Raw genomic sequence first — 17,014 nt, forward strand, 5'->3', positions numbered from 1 at the left:
TACATAAATAGGAAAATTAATCTCCATAAATTGTTGTAAAGACTTTTTTCAGAGCTAACTTTTACTGTTAATCTTATAGTAGCTATGAATAAAAAGCAATACTCATTCAAAAGGAAATAACATGGGTCACATTTTCTCAGGTTATCTTCCATGTTTAATATTTGCAGAATTAAAATTTAAACCGGCATGGTTCCAGGCAACGTGGAAACCCATTCTGGCAGATGGCTGCTCCTTGACACAGGGAGCTCGCTTCCTTACTTCCTCCTCCCACCTCCTGACCTTGCTCTAGTACTCACCAGACCCACCAACAGTCCCAACCACCCTCGCCGTTCTGGCAGGGCACCCAGCCTGCAGGAGAAGGTGGAGGTTCTGCCCAGCCCCTGGCAAAGCCTCTCGCGTGTTACCGAGTCCCTGGCTTTATCTTCCTGGCAAGAAGCGTCTCGGTTGGCCACGTGATTCCGTAGATGCTTAAAGTAGTTTCTTCCGCCATTTAAAAATACCCCAGGGAAAAGCAGATTAACTGTATGATACGGGACTCTCCTGTAGTAAGGGTGAAATCAACAGAAACCCTGATGGATCTTTTATTTCTAACTTTCCTATAATCCCCTTATTTCTGCTTTGTTGACGTAACTTCCAAAGTGTCTTCCAGTGCCTTGAATGAAAGTTCATGGTGTTGAGGACGCAGGAATGATGATTATACTGAACTGTGAGGGTTTGTTTTTTTTTTTTTTAAACAAGAAATTAGGTATCGTGTTTGCAAGAGCAGTCAAAACTAAAGCACTCTCTTGGCAGGTTTCACGCTGTTCTGCCTTCTAATCTTTTACAGTTTTTCTCAAAATGAGATATGTTATTTCAAGCTTAGTTAGGAGGTAAAAAAAACCATAAGATTATAGGATCACACACTGTTAGAGCTGTTAAAAAGAGCGGGGCTGTAAAAGAATTCAGACTCCCCCCACCTCCTGCAATTGATACAAAGAACTGTCAGGTTTCTGGCAGATTTATTATTTTTGTATTAGCATATATCTGGAAGTTGGAAAGAACTTGAAACATCGCTATGCAAGGATGTAAGGTAAGAAGAGGTCCATTTCCCTACTTGTTTTAGTTTTTACTTTCTCTCCATAAAGTCTACCAGATACATCTGTGCTAACAGGTTTTTATTTTCTCTCTAATGTGTAAGGTTAGCAACAACCAGTAAATCTCCACTTGTTCCTGGCTCCTCCAGCAGATTGCTGCGTTTGAGAAACCTCCTCTTGCTTCATCAGCTTGAGCAGATCAGGCAGGAGAAGCAATGATGTCGGGACAGTAACAACAAGCTATTATTTCAACAGAGGTTAAAACAAGCAGTAATTATCAGTGAAAGAAAAGCATAACAAGGGCAAATAAAAGTGTGTATCTTACTGAAACATAATGTATCTGACCTTCAAAGGGAACAGCAAAGACCTCTGAAGGACAGCAGTAGAAGAGGAAGGTGATTACATCACTGTTTGTGGTATTTTGCACAAGTTCCACTTCAATCTCATGGTTTTTACAGGTGCAATATTAGGATAATCTAGGCAGAAATCTTTTAAATGGATGCATATTCTTATTTTACATGTGGGGAGCCATAGAGTAGTGGCTACCAAAATTACTTAGGATGGCTTTGATGGGGAGCTGGAAAGAGAATGAATTTTAAGATTGTCAACTCCTGTATCTTGGTCAAATTTATCCACTCTTGATAACCTCTCCAGATAGGTTTGTCAACCAGGTGGAATTTCACATTAAAAAAAAAAAAAAAATTCTTACAAAATGCTCTTCTTTTCCACACTGAAAATATGCTTGGATATCTGCGTCAGTCAAATGGGTTTCCTGGGCAGCATTTACTGGAATTCTTTTAGAGCAGTAAGTCTAAGAAATGCTTCTGTTTTAAGAAAAGAGCACGTTTGGTTTGGTTGCTTGAAACAAATCTGACAGATGAGCTGGAAGACAGATTTATAAGCTGAAACAAAAGATGAATGTGTTAACAAAAGTATGTTGAACTGTTTATTTCACCATGCCCTTACGTTTTGCTGATACTGTGCAGTAAAATGTTGGTTATTTTTTACTTCTCTGTACTTGGTATTTTATTATTTGCTACAATGTGCAGGAGAAAGATTACCTCTGGAGATGTAAGGGACATAATAAAGCAGTGGAACCAATGGGGATGTTGCCAGAGACTGACTCGCTATAATTCCAGGGCTTAGGAAAAAGACATTTTATAATTAGCTCACACTATTTATCAAGCTATTGCCCTAAAATTTTGAGAAAACCTGTCACTCTACCATATTATCTTCAACCAAATAGGATGATTTTTTTAAAAGGTCTTTGGGAGAGTTTAAAATTACTCACCATTATTAGTTACTGCTAAGTAGCTGGTATTTATTCAGCTTTGTTTGTTTTGGAAATCAGCAAGTTCCCCAAATTCCACAAGCATTTATTAGTCTCATCCATCGCTTTGGAGGAATATATACATTCAATTTTTCATGTCACAGTGTTGCTGAATATGTGCTTGTTTTAATGCAGTTGAGTGGTGGCTTTTGTGATTGGTCACAGCCCAATGACAAATACTGCATTAGCATTTAAAGAAAACTGCAAAGATAAGGCAATCTTAATTGTGCAAGCAGACAGCTTCTCACCCTTCTTAAGAATAGGACTTTCCAGGCTTCCTCTTTGTTTTGATTTATCTCAGCACTATTTATGTTGCTATTCCTGCTCCTTCCCGTTTTCAGAGCAATCCTACTCTGTGTTTCAGAGCAGGGCTGTGCAGCTGGTTGGTTCTGCTTTAGGTCTGCAATTACCTGCTATTTATATTAGTTAGTGCCCTTATGCTGTTGTTTATCCTATACCAATAGTTTTCAATGGTGAAAAAATGTCTCTGTTTGTTTTATGACTTGGCTTTAATTCACCCGTCCAGCTCACTCATTATGAAAAAAACACAGGAACTTTGGGAAGATTACTTTCTCCAGGTTTCATTGCGTGCCAAAAAAGAAAATGGGTACTAGAGCTCCATTAGAGCTGTGAAAGTCTGCAGGTTGTTTACCAGCAGTGTGTTCGCTTAAGTCTCCCTCCCAGCCTTGCTGGTGAGGGACACGGTTCTGTGTTACTGGCGATGTCTCTCTCTTTCCCTGCTCTTTAGAGTAACCCAACATTTCCATTCCAGCCCTGTCAGTGTCTTCAGCTATTTCTAAACTACTCCTCCTCTAATCCCTCATCTGGGCATGCTTTGACCTAATTTGCCGTGATCCTGCCAGCTATGCCAGTTACGTAAAGAGGGGTAAGATGTGTAATTTGTATGAAATACTTTGTTATATTGCACAGGGGTGTTTGGTGTGGTGTGTTTTGTTTTTTTTTTTTTTTAATCTAACAAGCCACTTGTTTATGTATATGCATGGTTTAAAAACTTCTTGATGCTCATTCATTTCCTGAAAATTACTTCCCTTAGGGATGGGTAAGGCTTAAAACTATTTGAAAATCTAAAAGATTATAAAAACCCCAAACCCTTGATTCCTTCTGCGCACACTCTCCTTCCCCCCAGCCCCGTGCCGTTCCAGCACTTTCTCCGTGGAGTACTGCTGCTTACACTCAAGTCCCCGATTGCCTGCGTTGGGATGGGTTTCTTAATAACTTCTTAGACTATTTTTCCCTCTTTCCCTTTCAGGTTATGGCCCCGTCACGGCGGTAGCTCCAGTTCTGCATCTTTCTCCTGCCGAGCCCCCCGCTCCCTCCCGCCATAGCCGCGCCCTGATCTCCGCCTGCCCCCGGCCGCACCACTGCCCTTCCCTCAGACCCATCCTGACACCCTGAAGGCAATAAAAACCTCCAAACAACCCGGGCTTTTTTTTTTTTTCTTTCTTTCTTTTTTTTCCCACCCCCCCCCATCCTCCACGCACGCTGGCTGCAGGACCCTCCCTCCCCCGGCCCGGCACTGGGCGCCCACCGCGGGTCCCCCACGCGTGAAGGGGCGCGTTACCGGGGGGGCTCCCCGCCGCCCTCCCGGCCCCAGCCCGTCCCTCACGGCGAGGCGGGAGCTCGGCGGCTGAGGGGGCGGCGGCGGGCGGGAGAGCCCTCAGCCCCGGCCGCCATGGCGCTGCGGCCTGCAGGCGGGCTCCCCCCGCCGCCGAGGGGCATTCCGCGGGGCGGGATCCCCGCGTGGGGCTGGGGGGAGCCGGTGGGATCGACTTCCCACAGCTCTTCTCCTCCGCCGTCCCCGGGGGATCCGCGTCCTCCCAGAGGTCGAAGCAGCCCCTACAGCAGTAGGTAAGGTAAGGTGGTGGGTCAGGGCTTGTCTCGCTGCGGTGGAGGCTGGAAACCCTCCTCCCCGCAGCCATGACTCTAACGCGTTCCTGGCGGGTCCCTGGGGCAGCTGCACGCACGGAAATTCAACGTGGGCTTGGGCAGAAAGAGCCGGGGAGAGGGTCCCCGGTTCTATCTCCTAGTAAGGGCAGGATCCGCAAAATACAGAAATAGCCACCAACTGGATTTCTACTTTTGATTATTTGAAATTTAGATAAGTTCCTCTTCATGTTACATAAACACAGTGCTACGTCAAGTGTACTACCTTAAATATTTACACAGTAAGACCTGCTCCCTCAGCAGTCCTCTCACTTTCCCTCAGAAAAGGAACGTGAGCTACAGAATAAATAATTGTAACCAGCCCTGGTGCATTCAGACATTGTGTAAGTGTAGATCCTACACTAAGGAGTGTTAAACGTAATTCAAAAATATTCCAACATTTAGCAGAACTGTAACTTTATTTAGAGTTCTTTTAATGCTATCTTCTTGAAACACAAGGTGCAAGCATAATGCACATTTAGGTGTCATAAACCCTAACTGCTTTTACAGGCTTTAGAGGTTGGCCCAGACTCATTCAAGAAATTACAGAGCTGAGCTTAATGGACTTACCAAGATTTGAACTAGATTCCTCAAATGGTGTGTGCTGACTTCCTAACCCAGTTCATAGGAAACGCTGAAAAAGGAGCTGTTGCTTCAACTCCAGTTCTCAGAGTCAGGTATTTAAGAGTACAGCCACGAGCTACCTCTGGGCATTAGGTATTTAAGGCCCAGGTTCCTTAGAGAAGATTGCAGTCATCCTTTCCCTGCCTTCCAACACAGAGCTCGGTAGTTGAAGCTCTCAGTGGGGATTACAGAAATAAGGATTTTGCTCCTATCACGGAGAGGATTCAAGAAACCTCTATTATAATCTTGCAGATGATTGATCTGGTCACTCTGCCAGTACCGCTGATGTATGGGGCATTCTGGAACAAGGCTCTCATTTGACCCTTCCTGTTGAAATAGTTCTGGTTTTTGTGGGCTGGCTAGTAATCGAATGCTCTTCTGTCATTTTGGTGCAGACACTCATTTCAGCAGGAATGATTTGTGTACTTGTCTCTGCTGCAGTGGACATCACCTCCAAATGAGCGTTTCCTCACTAGCCCAGTCTCCTCAAGCCAGTTTTTGGCAGGCTGCACTCCTGTTGCCTTCTCTCCCCTCCCACCTCCACTCAGGCTCACTTTTTTTTCACAGCTTTCTCAGTACTCCATGCTCAGCAGTTCTCTGTTTCCCAGCTTTTGCTTCTCCTTCCATTAGAATTAGTTCCATTCCTGCACCTAACCTAATACACCTCAAGGTGATTCACCTACTCTCTGCACACCTTATCTTAAATACTATTGCCTTTCAGTTAGGATCCAGAGACTAAGCTGTATTCTCATTTTTATTCTGATTTTGGCTGTGCATTTCATTATGCCATGCAAAGGTGAAGCTATCCAAGAGCAGGGATGGAGAACGCTCCAGATTAAGCTGTGTCATGGAGGTTAGAACACACCGCTTGGAGAGACAACATGCAGCCTGCCCTGCCTTTGTAGACATTCCCAGCCTTCCCAGTGAACATCCACCCAGGCACTGTAGAAATACTGCTTCTTGCATTTGCAGTTAAATATTTTTGAGATTCAGGTGCTGGGAGATCTTGCTCCAAGGAAGAAAGGCCACCTGCAACACTTTGACAATACACGCTGATAAAAAGCACTAGAGGCACTGAAACACTTTGTTTTATGGACCATTCTCAACCCACAAATCCTGTTAACAAAAATCTTACAGGGTGCTATTTTCTGAATAATAAATAACATGATTTGAGCCAGCCATCAGGATGTGCTAACTCAGCAAGGAAGCAAAGGGACATCAGAACTCAGCAAAGCAAGTTAACCTTTTAAGAAAGCTTTTGCTGTTGCTTTCTGCACCACCTGGATGCTTTAGTTAAATGGATGCACTTTATTTCCAAGCTAAAATATATTTGTATCCTCTTCACTCAGTCACCTGGCTTGAAATATATGTGGAAAGATCACAATACTTTTTGAGTAAAATAGAGCTAGGACAAAACTGCTTATCTAAAAGAGCAAGCCAGTGACTCCATCCTTATCTGCATCATTGTGCAGTAGGATTGCAACTTACTTTCCACTCTAGTTCGCTTTGAAACAGCCCTAATTAACAGACACACTCATAAACCAACTACAGTCACTGTAAGCCCTTTGATCCTGTGGAAGTCAAGGGGTTTTGTCTGGCCAGCATCGTTTCAGAGTAGCAGCTCCCAGGCCCATGCTCATACTTCCAGTGACACTTTTCATCCTACCTATTTGTTTAGTGACCATGGGGAGAGGCAGGGGGACACAACATCTAACTAGATTTTAAGAACACATGTTTTCCCTGGATAACAGTGGGTTAAGGCAGCTTTAAAACTGGAGTAAACGGAAATTGGGGAACCTGAAAGCAAGTAATTTATTAACTCGGTTTCTCTAGCACTTGCTTAACCTTTTGTACAGTAAATCTGTCTTAACAAATATTTAAACATCTTCCTACCCCCAACACTGACACACAAGGGAAAATCACTTTTTTTTTTTTAACCCTCCCATGATTCAGCCCCAAGAAGCTTTGCCCAGAAGACATGAACGTCCTCCAGTCCTGTCACTTACGAGCAACTGTTCTATTTGCACATTAAGATATAATGGAAAATGGAATAATTTCAATCATGCATTACTTTCAAATGTTTAACAAAAAGACTGCTTTAAAGAAAGCCTTAAATTGTTACTACGGATATTATTTCTAATTTGCCGTAACTTTTGTGGCCTAATTGTAGGAAACAATCTAGGTATTATTAGCCTGTTACTCCTTCAAAAAAACAGGACATTGGAGGCTTGCTGCCTTATTTGGGCTCTTTTTTAGCCTTTACTATTTTAGAGTTAGCTCTTAGCTATCTCCAAGGTAACAAGGCATGGGCTACGCAGGAAGGAGCTGTGATATCGCCAGTACAAAACACGTGTAAATGAGACTGTAGGAATGTACTTGTTTCTTCCACCTCTGAAAGGCATATGCACAGATTTCTGTGGAGAGCTGGGGCAGCTTTCAGCAGCAGAAAAGAGAGCAGTGTCCAGTGGAAGTGGCAGGTGTACTGTGCTGTGGTCAGGGTCCAGTAATCCACAGCCTGGATAGCCAAGAGTTTGAGTAGTAAAGAAGAAAAATCAGGCAGAAGATCATTCTTTGAAACTGCCACTGGAAATAAAAAGGAACAGAGAAGGTAACAAAAAAGCATGTGGGCAGGCTTCTTGCCATTTCTGTTCCTTATTGTCACCTTTCTACCCAAGAACAGAACTTGGCAGCTGATATGAAATAGCTTTGCTTCAGTCTTCATAGCCTGAAATCTCAAAAATCAATATGGTAATCCTGATGTTCAGGTCCTCTTGTTACTGTATTTTTTTTATTTGTTTTTTTTTTTAGTTAGAACTGAAGTAAAATGTGCCTGTTAGCTATCATTCTACTGTACTAGCAATCTGACTGCAGGATTTCAGCTAGTAAGATCCTTTCAAAGCACTGGTGTTATTTCTAAACCAAAACCACAACATCAGAACAGCTAGCTTCCACAAGCTTCTCTCTGTACTCATCCAGCAGCAAAACAAGACATCGTTTCGTGCATGCTTTGTACTTTCTGTTGGCATTCACACAATTAAAGGAGAAAGCTGCCAGCAAGCTCAGCGCTTGGGGCGCATCATGCTTGCAGCAGGCAAGGCAAGGAAGCTGGGTTTGGAGGACCCCTGGGGTTCCCCGAGGGAAACAAGGAGTGCCTAGAAGTTGCCTTGTGCACAGGTGCCGCTAATGACACACTCCTGTCCCTTGGGAATGACCTGGTGAAGCAGGAGGCAAACATAACCTCGGGATAAGCTGGCAGAGCATCCCTACCTACCTGAACTCATTAGCTACAGCAGTTGTCTGCCACTTACACCACCCTTGGCTTGATGCTCTAGCCATCACCATCCAGCACTCCAGGAGAATTGGTATGATCACAAGGCCCTCTGAGGGAGGCTCAACAGAAGTTCTTCCAAATTAAAGAGAAATAACACATTCACAAATCCCCAGCTGCTGAAACAAAGTCACTAATTCTGTTATCAGCAACTTAAAGCAGCAATGAATGAGCAGAACTCTGTAGTAGCTGAGGATGAATGAGACTGCAACAAACAAAACACTGATCTCAAGCAGTGTCCTAAAAATGTATCTTTGAAAAGAACATACATACCAGTGTAGAGCTCCCATTTATTTTACTTGAATTAAACAAAAAAGTGTGATTCCCATATTACACTTTTTTTTTTTCATCTGAACCAGTCCTTGCAGAAAGGAAATAACCCTCCCACCCCATTGAAATTTAAACATACCAGTCTGTGGGCCCTGGAAAAGTTTGTGTCAATATAACTCCACGGTAGAGTGGAAAGGACCTCAGAAACAGACTCCATTGCCAGTCGACCATGACTAACTTCTTGTTTAACCCTTCATGGTTTCCACTGTCTGAACAGCAGCTAGAACTCTCTTCCGAGTTGCTGGACATACATCCCGACAGTAGAAAATCCAGAGTGTGTTCTTGCCCAGTGAACACTGGCACTGCTTGTCAAGTCTGAACAGAGTGCTCCTGTCTAACGAGGTTGGCCAAGGAGTCCTGCCTTAGCTGCCAGAGCTTCGTTCTGCTGAATATGGTACTCCTGAAACCTCATGGAGATCCTCTGTGTCATTTTTAAATACTTCTGTAGGCAGTGGTCTGAGCACGTCATCTGGAGGAAGAGAGAAACAGAAGGCTTCAAACAGTAATTAAAACACCCAAAACAAACAGGACCCAAAATACAATCATATACAGGGATAAATGATAACGTGACTACATCTCATATTCCACGTTAAGCCTCAAGATGAGAGCCTAACTGTGCAAAGCCCCTCTGTGCAGTGCAACATGTGAAGTTTTGTTTTTGAGGGATGTCTGAAGCATCTTTTCATATTTGTTCTCATATGAAAGTCTTCATGGAAAACATCTCAGATCTAGGAGATAGTACCATTTCATCACTAGGCTCCTCTTGTGAAATTAAAGTACATAAAAGCATTTTATTTTACAAATTTAACAGATTTAGTATTTATTGCATCATTTTTTAAAATTCTGTTTACAAACATATACTATTTTTGACAGCCAAATACGGTCTACTGTGTGCTAGCTCAGTTCAATCTTTTTTCAACCTTGTTCCCATTAGCTCTATCAGTCTTGTACCAGCTTGGTTAAGCTTCACAAAAGCAACCAGAGTACCCTCTGAAGTTTTATTAGTCAGCTGGACAGGGAAATAAATACCAGGGTCTATTCCACCAATGGTATTATTTTTTAAATTTAGAGGGTTTGTTTTTGATTTTTTTTTCTTTCTCTAAGTGTAGGGTAAGGGTTATGAGATAACTTCTGAGCAACAGTTCTACCAACTGGATATTCTGTATCATGGTTCTAAACCTTGTTATCACTGTTAAATTTAGATAGAAAGAAAACTGCTTTGCATGATTACCAGAAAACCAGGAATTCCTTTGATTCTGCTCAATATAAAGGGATGTGAAAAGCACAGGGGCTGAAAACAAACAAGACAAAACAACTATGCAGCTGTACACTCCACCCACAGCCCGCCCATCTCTCTCCTTGACCTGGCATCAGCTACAGCAAAACCTGTTAAGCAGGAGTTAAGTCTGACTAGGAAACAAATTCTGGAAGTACCCCAAGCCTCTGCTCCCAGAGGACGTGGTATTTGTGATATGGTGCCCTGGGAAGTCCAGACTTGCAGCACAGACTTGCTGTAGGGCAAGAGGTGAGAAGCTGTTTTTTCAAATGTAGAATCTCAAAGGAGATTCACGGAGGTATTAATTATTTAATAGGAAGTTACAACTTTGAGTAGGAACATAGGAATTTCTATTCCAGATCAGACCAGTGGTCCCATCTGCACCTGTGTCCTGTTTCCAGCAGGGAACAGAGCCAGAGGCTCTGCGAGTAACCCCGTAATGGAGAATCATGGGCAAAACTTCCCACAAGAAAGTTTCTTCTGAGCCTCTAGTGTTAGCAGATGGCTTCTGTACTGCCAGACATGGCCCCTTTGTAGATCACAGAAGTGAAAAAAAAAGGCAGATCAGAATCTAAGAATATTTTTTGTATCTAAATAATTTTAAATTTAATTCCCTCCAATGAGCAGTCTTTGGTTTTGGATCCCAGGTCTTTAATGCAAGACTATATGAACTGTTAGTTTTAAAGAAGTTCTAGAGACACTTTGGGCAGCAGAAGAAAGAAGTATAATCGTCTACTGGAAATCACATATCCCAGAGAGGTAAAGAAGTTGTGCCACAAACACTTCTGTCAGTTCTGTTAACTGACATTCCTTGTATCATTCATGCAATTCAAAATGGGTTGGTAAAAGACAGTAACAAGGCCTTACCCAGAATAATTCTGACCACCTGTAGTCAATAAAAATTCCACTAAAGCAGATGCAGAGAAGACCAGGGAAACAAGGAATCTGCTCGGGAAACTGAGACAGCTTTGTTTAGCACAACAAAACAGAAGCTGAAAGGAGACAGGATTTTTGCCCGTGCCGAGGAGTTAAACTCCAAGGAGGCAGAAAATGCTCAAAAACAATGGTTAGTTTAAAACTTTAGGTTTTTTTTTTCCCCTGCCAGCAAAGGTTATTAGACTTAACTAACAAATTCTAAAACAGTCTCTCAACAGGAGAGGAGAGGCAAAACCCATGCAATTGATCTTATCAAGAGCTTGTTCTTTTTTTGCAGGTGACTATGGGATGGAGCTCCCTGTAACGCAGAGAAGTGGATTTAACAGCCAGCGCTTTGGAGGCCTATGCTTCTATGACTCACTACAGTGCAGGGAACGTGGGCAGGTAAACAAGTACTTCAGTAGGACTCTACCTTCAAAGAGCGAGATGCACGCTGTAAGTGGGCAACTTCCATGTCCATAAAGATACCACCCATCAGAAGTTGAGGCACAAGAACCTCCACTGATAGCTCAGAGAATGAAATACACAGAATTGCAATAAGCAGCCAGTACTCAAAGGAGATCTGGAAGATTCCCTCAGTCTGTACATACTGAAAAGACAACAGTGAGAAAACCTCAAGAGGCCCTAGCCCATAGATCATCTGCTACAGACAAACACATTAACATGTTTGGCTTTGGTTGGTTGGTTTCTTTTTGTAAACAGACTCTTAGAGCTCAAAGAAGTATCTGTCATCACCTTTGGACCTATCTGGAGAAGCAAAACTACAGACAAGCTATTTATTCCACCAACTCACTTCCTTTCTCACTCGGAAGCTACATGCCAGACACCTATATTTCACTAAAGACTGCTACCTAGCTTTTTAGCTAGTTGAGAAATCAAAACTTTAAGTTGCTTCTGAAATTTGAATGCTACACAGCAATTCTACCAAAGGGTCATTAAAAGCATTTACCTACCTCTTCTGGTTTAACCTCTCTGCTAGTGAAATCCTTTATGCAATCCAGGAAGCAGTTTTCTGTGAGTTTATTGTATGTTCCAAGAAACTCCTTGAACTATAAATAAAAATTGAATGATGATTATTAAAAAAAATATACATTAGTTTTTCTTACACACAGCTGCATGGGCCATCTGGTGACACTAACATTTAAAGGACAAGTCACTAGAAATATTTACTACCAGCCAGAAGATTTCAGCACCAAATGCTGCTAGTACTCAACTCAGATACTATAGAGTGTCTGTTGATGGTCAAGTGTTTAAATTTTGGTTGCTACAGAACTGGTCTTAACTCAGATGATAACAAACTTGTCCTTCTCCATGCCCTACACATTTTAGTCTATGTGACAAAAGAATACGATCTCCAAAGCCACCACTCATGAACACAGCATCTTACCTGCTTGATCTGATCAGATTCCGATATTTGGCCAGCCATATTCTACCACCTCTGACTCACTCACCTAGTCTGGAGATAAAAGTTGAGTTTCACAAAAAAAGCATATAGATGAACTGCAACATTTTACAACAGAATGGAATTCTACATGTTCTTGAAGTGTGTTTAAGTGCAACTTTGCAAGCAAACTTTCAAACCATCCACCTGAAAGTTACCTATTTGAAATGTATTCAGTTAAAAGAACATCCAAGATAATTCCAGGTATGAAACCTTCCCAGATTCACCTGTTAACTGCTGTCCTTTAAACACTTTTTAATCATTTCAAACAGTTAAAAGTGACTTTTTTTTTTTTTTTAAAAAAAAAAGCGTGTTCTATAAAAGCTTTCAAACTCTAAGTAAAACTAGGGCAGGAGTGGCGGAAGGAGCAAGCAGTAACATTTCTTTAGCCTTCTCATTTCAATGACTTTAGATGTCACCTGTAAAAACAGTGAGGAAAAAAGACAAGTATAAAATGGCAGCCACTCTGAATAGGTGCAGCATAAACCAGCTTGCAGCAGAGAAGACGCTGCCTGGTTTTTATGTGGCTGCATTCTCACCAAAATTAATCTAGATCAAGTGATCTGGTCATTGAATATAGTGAATTAAATACAAGGAAATGTAGAAGAATGAGAATGGCCTTAAAGGAAGTGAAACAGACAAAGAAAAAGGGAAGAATGAACAGCAATGGATCCAAGAATTTAAGCATCCTCAAGGAAGACTCACATTCCTAATCCAACACAGTAAACAAGTTAAGACTTGAAAGCTTTCCTGCAGGTTTCCTAGAAGAATACTGAAAGCTAGTCTTCCTTCTCCTTTAATTTACATATTATCTAAGACCTATCACTGATGATAATGCAAGCTAATATTCCATGTTGACAAGAACAAGATTATTCCTTTTAATTCAATTGTGGAAGAAAAATTAGCACTGAAGTGTAATCACTTTGTGAAAAAAGTTCATTTAGCCCTTTAGCAAGGGCTACTTACAATTAATCTTGTGTACGCTTTGCCAAATTTTGAGTGAAACGTTCATGTTTTAGAAAGTTTGAATTATTCTGGGGAGGGAAGGGGTGGACACGAGAGGGCAAGCAAGCCTTCTGAACAAGAACAAAAAGGCATTAATAATTATTTCTACAACAGAAAGAAAACTAAGCAACTGCAAATAGCACTGTGGAGCTCTCACAAGCGTAGGTTCTCCCTACAGACCCTCCCAGCAGCAGAGTAATTAAAACATCTGCCTCAATGTTACACTGTCACTGCACTGGAAGCCAATTCAGGGATTGGAGGTAAAGAGCACATGTGATTCTTGGATTTAAGACACATACTCCCATGACCAAGAATTCCTCAGGGGCAGATAAGTCACACAGGTTACCCTTAAGGAGAACCTACAGGATATGGTTGCTCAGAAGCAGCATGGCATTACTCAGGTTAATGTAAACCTCTAACTTGTTTTAGAAGTGGATGTGGCTGTCATCTGGGACAAAGACTAGTGAAAACGGATGGCAACTCCACTCTCATTTCTCATCCTGTTAGAAGAAAAATCAGTGACAATTCTATAAAGTCAGTTTAAGTAGATTATTAAACAGTTAGAAACCACAGAGAACAGGGAAGACTTTTGTCCTCTCCCAAGCACAGAAAGCTAAAAGCTTCAACTGTCAGTGCTGCTTTCTCACAGTCAGTATTGCTTCATTATGCTTGTTTATTTATAACAAGCCCAATCTTTTGTTCTTCTGGGACTAGCTTGGCAAGATTAAAATTACAGATTTACTGAACTGCAGTTCCACAAAGCTTTTACACTTACACTTGGGAAATAGCTCCGATTTAAATCAGCACAATGGCAATATCTGATTTTAAGTGTCTGAAGCACTTGTCCCTCTACAGGTATTTTCTACTTTCCACAGAGCAGGCAGTGAAATTATATGGCTCTACTGCACCTCTTCAGCAGCTACAAATTACAGGCAGTTGCCTTAGCAGCTAAAAATGTACTACCTGAATGTTACCAGAAATGTGCATATTGGGTTTATTCTGAAAGTCTGTTAAATGTATAATTTCAAGTTTTCCTATTGTTTGTCCCCTTTCTCCTCAGTCTGTGAAACAATGGGGGGAAAAAAAAAAAAAGTGATGAAAGAGCCCATTATGGGGCTTGGCACCTTGACTAACACACCACAGAGCTTCTTACATAGCTACTCTAACAACTCCAGCATGCTTCAGGTTTAAGCCTGCACAGCCTGGATTACTTTCTGCTGGGCTAAATGGTATTTGGAAATTTGGCATTGCACTTTTAAACATGTCACACTGAAGGAAGCAGCTATCTCTGAATAAACCTCTGCAGCAAGGGCCACACGGTCTCGATGTGCTGGTTCACCAGGAAAGCAACAGCTGGGAAGTCTCCCTTCTTGAAGGGCCCTGGAGGTCTTCCAAGTATGTTTTGACATTCTTTTAAGATAAGACTCTGATCAAAATTAGCAGCTAAGGATAATTTGGGGTTTTGATTTCTCATAGTTAGGCATAACGGGTTTTTCATCCTCTTTCCAAAGATAATAGAGGCTTTAGCCTATTCAAACCGATTCTCTAGACAGGATCCATACCAGCTCCCAGCCCTGTTTTAGAATCTGGAAAATGCCTCTAATATTTCCCTCTGCTGCAGCTGCCACTCTCATTGCCCCGGAAACATTAAATCACTACAGAGTGACAGCTTTTTTTAAAAATCTAAAGATTGTTTATTAAATAGAAACAGTGATTATTATTAAGGATTCCTAACTAACCTGGGTCAGTCATCAATCTGTTTCCATGGCAGGAGGAACAGAAGCCAGAACTACAGAGGTCAGAACTCCTCCAAAACTTACTTGTGGGAATACAGCTTCCCCAGCTGTACCTACAGACCTTCAGAAGCAGAGGCCTCATGAACGTAACTTCTAAGCGTTAATAATGGGAACAGAGCTTTTGATTATTATTACTGTACTGCTGGGTAGCTGAAAAGCCTGTCTCCATTTAACAGCCTGGAGTTCTTACAGGTGAGGTATGTCCTGTAAACTAGCGAGGAAGCTGTTTTTCCACTGATGTAGTCAGCATCAGTGTCTATTACCTAATCTTCAGTCAGCTGTACCCTTCCCCATGGAAACTAAGCAAGCACCATGTTTGGGGTTTTTTCAGCTGTTTTGTTAGGAGCTATATTTTACTGGGGAGAAAGGCTATGAAGAGGAACCATAAATCCATCACACTTGTTATCCCAATTAACAATCTGAATTAGGTGTGACTACTCTATACGTAGAAGTCTGCAAATTTTTTTTTAAAGCTTTGCTTCCAATTGTACACACAGAACACCAGGCAAGCATTTCTGCATGTGCGTAAAAAGGACAAAGAAGGATAAAAATATCAAGTTAAAGAAAAGTGTCAAGATAAAACACCCACAGCTTGTAAAGAAGGGTTGTTTTTTTTTTTTTTTTTATAGCTGGAAATTACTAGGCTAGAACTTGACTGACATCAGATTTAAAAAATCTCATTGATTTAAAGAGCTCTTTTACTGAATCTAATCAAACTCCAGATACTCCCAGGGCTGTGTGCCTGAGCACCCAACCCTCCGTCCTGCGCTGGCCCAGAGAGGCAGCAGTGACAGCCCCTGTCCCGGCACAGCCCGGCTCTTCTCCGTGCCTGGAACGGGTCCAGCCACCTTCAGGCCGGTGCTTGCAATATGGTCACGCAAAGTTTCTCTTCCCACTCTGCACGCTACCATCAGCCACGTGGCGAGATGAGAAAGGGCCTGGTCAGAAGGTGAGTGGATAAGAAGATGTACTTGGTGCACAGGTTACTGTAATTCGTGATCTCATGGCTGTGGGCTAGACCCTGCTCTGAAGAAAAAAAAACCAAGGCCACTGGTAGAAAAATGCCTAAGGAGAGTTAACATAGCAAGTGTGAAATCAGACACCCTGTGAGGCTTTTTGAACAAACTGAATGCACACAACAGTGCCTGTCCTGGGAGCAAATACATTTCTTTTCTGTGAGTGGTCTCCTATTTCAGTTATGTTAGGCCTGGCTGATACTTGTGACCCAGAAAGATCCAAACCTGAGCTGGAGAAAAGACAATTTCACCTCGATTTTTTTTAACTACATCCTTCAGTTCTCGCTTTCAAGGGCACCTTGAGTTTTTTTACCTAAAGAAATACTCGCTAAGCCAAGCCCCAGCCCAACAGGCCCTGCGTCCGCCAGGCTGCGGCGGGCACACGAGCGCGCCTTTCTTTCCACCCGAGGCGAGGAAAAGACGCCCCACCACTAGGAAAATCCACACACACACAAGAAGATAGTTCCCCCCCCACCCAACCTCCACCCCTGGGCCCTTTGTCGCCGCTCCCCCCCGCCAGGCCTAGCACCGCCGCACCTCTCCCGGCTGACCCTGGCCTGCCGCCCGCGCAACCCCACGCCCCCCACGCCGTACCCACGGCCCCTGGGGCCACGCCGGGGCTGCCCACGCCCGCGGCCCCCTCAACAACAGCCGCAGCAGCAGCCGCGCGCGCGCGCACTCACTCACTCACTCACCGGCACAGCCGCGAGCCCTCTCGCGTGGGGAGGCCCCGCCGATTCGCCACGCAGCGAATCGGCGAGCGCGAACTCACCCGTGACTCTTACCCGCCCTGCCCGAAGCGCAGCGCTATTATCCGCCCCGCCCCGCCGCGCCGCGCTGCTCCGCTGGGAGCAGGCAGGGCTCGGGCGCCGGTTTCCTTCCGGACACTATTAAGAGGCGGACCGCGCGCCGCCT

At 43.0% G+C, this 17,014-nt stretch overlaps 1 protein-coding gene and 1 long non-coding RNA gene across 9 annotated transcripts; one reads left to right on the top strand and one right to left on the bottom strand.

Annotated features, from left to right (window-relative positions):
• The first annotated feature begins 123 nt into the window (after positions 1-123).
• LOC116965620 lies at positions 124-11,247 on the top strand. Its single transcript, XR_004409499.2, has 3 exons — positions 124-3,289; positions 3,674-4,272; positions 11,119-11,247. It is a non-coding gene; the product is annotated as an uncharacterized LOC116965620 (long non-coding RNA).
• Positions 8,415-16,915, bottom strand: TIMM9 (translocase of inner mitochondrial membrane 9). Of its 8 annotated transcripts, XM_042799179.1 has the most exons (6): positions 16,795-16,915; positions 13,708-13,787; positions 12,229-12,297; positions 11,795-11,890; positions 11,254-11,349; positions 8,415-9,098 (listed from the first exon to the last, which is right to left on the bottom strand). In XM_042799179.1, the coding sequence occupies exons 3-6, from the start codon at positions 12,265-12,267 to the stop codon at positions 8,964-8,966; spliced, it is 366 nt and encodes a 121-aa protein (XP_042655113.1). In that variant the 5' UTR covers positions 12,268-12,297; positions 13,708-13,787; positions 16,795-16,915; the 3' UTR covers positions 8,415-8,963. The 8 variants fall into 8 exon arrangements, with proteins under 8 accessions (XP_042655113.1, XP_042655110.1, XP_042655112.1 ...); XM_042799176.1 differs by lacking the exon at positions 13,708-13,787 and having other exon boundaries at positions 16,795-16,914; XM_042799178.1 differs by lacking the exon at positions 13,708-13,787 and having other exon boundaries at positions 16,694-16,797.
• Between the last annotated feature and the right edge of the window lie 99 nt (positions 16,916-17,014).

Source organism: Tyto alba, unplaced genomic scaffold (genome assembly GCF_018691265.1).
Source record: "Tyto alba isolate M040663 unplaced genomic scaffold, T.alba_DEE_v4.0 Super-Scaffold_29, whole genome shotgun sequence".
NCBI classification, from domain to species: Eukaryota; Metazoa; Chordata; class Aves; order Strigiformes; family Tytonidae; genus Tyto; species Tyto alba.